The sequence below is a fragment of the Cyprinodon variegatus genome, unplaced genomic scaffold, assembly GCF_000732505.1.
Source record: "Cyprinodon variegatus isolate N-32 unplaced genomic scaffold, C_variegatus-1.0 Scaffold636, whole genome shotgun sequence".
Taxonomy (NCBI): domain Eukaryota; kingdom Metazoa; phylum Chordata; class Actinopteri; order Cyprinodontiformes; family Cyprinodontidae; genus Cyprinodon; species Cyprinodon variegatus.
In genome coordinates, this window is record NW_015151089.1 from 118,570 (window position 1) to 121,437 (window position 2,868).

Sequence of the window (2,868 nt, forward strand, 5' to 3'; positions counted from 1 at the left end):
TTTGGATCAGCTGAAGGCTTTTAACTACAGTTTGTGGACTTCCTGATAGTAAAGAATTACAATAGTCCAGCCTTGAAGTAACAAATGCATTGCAAATCGGTAACAATAGTTATATATCTAGAAAATCCCCGAAACAAGCACATTTGATTGTTTCTGTTAATCATATAAGGATCATGTTGTTGAAGTACTCACCTACAAATAAAAAATGGATAATACATCACACTTAAATATTGCAGTGTTATTATCAATATTACAATTACTTCCCTTGGTTCAGATTAACTCAAAAAAAGTAGCATTTCAAACATCTAATGAACATAAGATAATATTTCACCAATTTACCGATGTGGAATAATTTAGAGCCATCAGAGCGATTCTAATGTCCATGGATTCTATGGATTCACTTTTACTGAACTTGACCTGTTTATTTTGTTAAAAACGGTAAACTTTGTACTGCTTTGTTGTGGTCTGTGAGAGGAAATCCTTATATTTTACATTTACGGTTTCTACACAACATGAGTTTGCAGACTGAGGCATTGTTTTTTTAAAGCATCAAGTCGATCCCCAGCTCTCAATGATTGCAAATCGGTGAAATGATTTGGCCACTAATAGAGGCAGCAAACAGCTTAGAGAGTTTTTACAACAAAAAAATCTTTCTACAACAATCATTACAGTTTTTCCTGTTTTTTTCATACATGTGCTGGTATCTATCATACGTTTTTTAAACGTTTTTTTAAAGATTTTTATTGCTGTTTTCTTGCAGGAAGATCTGTGACCCTGGCCTTACCTCATTTGAGCCTGAGGGGCTTGGAAATCTGGTAGAGGGGATGGACTTCCACAGATTTTACTTCGACAATCGTAAGATCAAAGTTGAACGTTAATTTATGCAAGATAATTTTTTTAAAACTACATCAGGTTCTCTTATATGGAGTGGATTTTGTTCCACTACTTTTGCAAGCAAAAAAAATTAATGTTTTGTATGTGAAAAAGGAAAATAAATATAATCCCCTGCAGTTTCCTCAGATATGTTTTTTTAAGCTTTTTTTATTGATTCATTTTTCCCAAAAAAAATCTTAGCACTTTTTTTTTACAGATTTAAAACTTTTTTTTTTTTTTTTACAGATTTGTATATTCTCAAAAAAAAAAGGATAATATTTCTGTAAGGGACTTTAAAAGCATTAATTTCATGAGTAACTAGAAATATTTTAATGTGATTGAAATGTGATGTGAAATTTGAGTGTTAGAGCAGTTCACTTGTGCTCTGAGAAGGTTGCAAGTACCTGATTCGATGCCCACAGCCTGCACTCTGGGTCCCTGAGCAAAACCCTTAACTCCCGATTGCTCTCAGGGTGCCACACAATGGCAGCCAACTGCTCCCCAAGGGGATGGGTTAAATGCAGGGAATGAATTTTCCTTATTGTGGGACAATAAAAGGATTTACATGTGTTAAAAAAAGATTAACGCAAATATTTAAATTTTCTTATATGTATCCAAACACACAGGACTGAGAGCCTGTTATAACTCATAAAATCAATGTATAAAAAAATTATATATCTTTTGGTTTTATTAACCTTAAAAGGCGCACAGTGTAACTTTTGGCCACTAGGGGCACTAGACCTGTAACTGCTCGCATTTTGCTTCTGCTAAACATAGAAAATAATAACAAACACTGTATAGTAGGAGTTTTCTATTTTCAGCCTCCTCAAAATGTATATATATATATATATATATATATATATATTTTTTTTTCAACATTGTCCTGTGTAGTGATGTGGCAATAAGAATAATTGTCATGATGCCAAAAAGATCCCAACAGATTTTGCTTTCACAAGTGGAGCAGTACAACTATCGCCATAGTGTTCCACTTGATTTATTCATGTAAATAGCTTTATTTTGATTATGAAGGGAGTTTACAGATTATATGGACACTGCAATGTAAGTAGAACAGGAAAGGAACAACAGAAAAAATAGGAGAAAAGATGAAAGAAAGAGGAGATAAAAGGGAGATAATGATAAAACATCCTCAGTCTGCTTCATCACCTGCAAAGAGATGTAAAAAAATAGCACAACCAACGGATATAGTATACGAGATACAATGAAGTGGCACCTTTATACTATCGCTGAAGTATAAGTAGTTTTATTTAATCTGACATATATACTCTGGCAGCTCAAGATCAGGATATGAGCTTTCTGAAGGTTTAAACTTTTTCCTTGCCTCAGCCATGACCAGTAAAAATAGAGCTAAAGCCTTAGCTCCATGACTATATAAGAGCCTGCGGCCGTAAAGCGATGCGTTCTTCCAGGTCACATGACCTCGCCAACGACCCTGTGTCCTCTCCCAACTTACATAGTCGGTATTTCGAGTGGGGAGCCGAGCTTGTAGCATTGATAATGTCAAACGCGGAATATTGGCCTGAGGAATCATTTAAAATAACTCAGATGCGTGAACTCTCTAGGTCACGAAGTCAGCGTTGTGCTTTTAACAGTAGAAACAGTAGAGACCCAATACATAGCTCTGGGGTTTATTTTTCTCAAATGTCTCTCTGTCCTTCTCAGCTCAGTCCCCACCCCTCCTCCCACTGTTTAGCCGAGTCCGAGTCACATCAGGTCCACTATAAGAATCATTGCGTAGGGGGAGAAGCTAGATGAAGATCTTAGAATTAGCTAAATTAATTAAGAAATATGTTTGTTTTTAGCCTCGTGAGACCATCCTGATCTCGCGAGCTTTCAAGGTTTCACTCGCTAATCAGTCTGGAGACTCTCCGTTAAAGAATATTTGGAGCCGTTCACTAAACGAACGTCCAAGAGTTTGATCTATCAATTGGCTCGTCTTCGTCGTCGCTCTGTTAGTACGTCATATGCTTCGTTGAT

General features: G+C 35.9%; 1 protein-coding gene across 1 annotated transcript in view; it reads left to right on the forward strand.

Moving 5' to 3' along the window:
* LOC107096604 (calcium/calmodulin-dependent protein kinase type II subunit beta-like) overlaps nt 1-2,868 on the forward strand; it is a 117,067-nt gene that overhangs the window by 107,896 nt on the left and 6,303 nt on the right. The window contains exon 18 of the mRNA XM_015393336.1: nt 761-855. Within this exon, the coding sequence (XP_015248822.1) occupies nt 761-855 (95 nt within the window). The remainder of the gene's footprint in view (nt 1-760; nt 856-2,868) is intronic.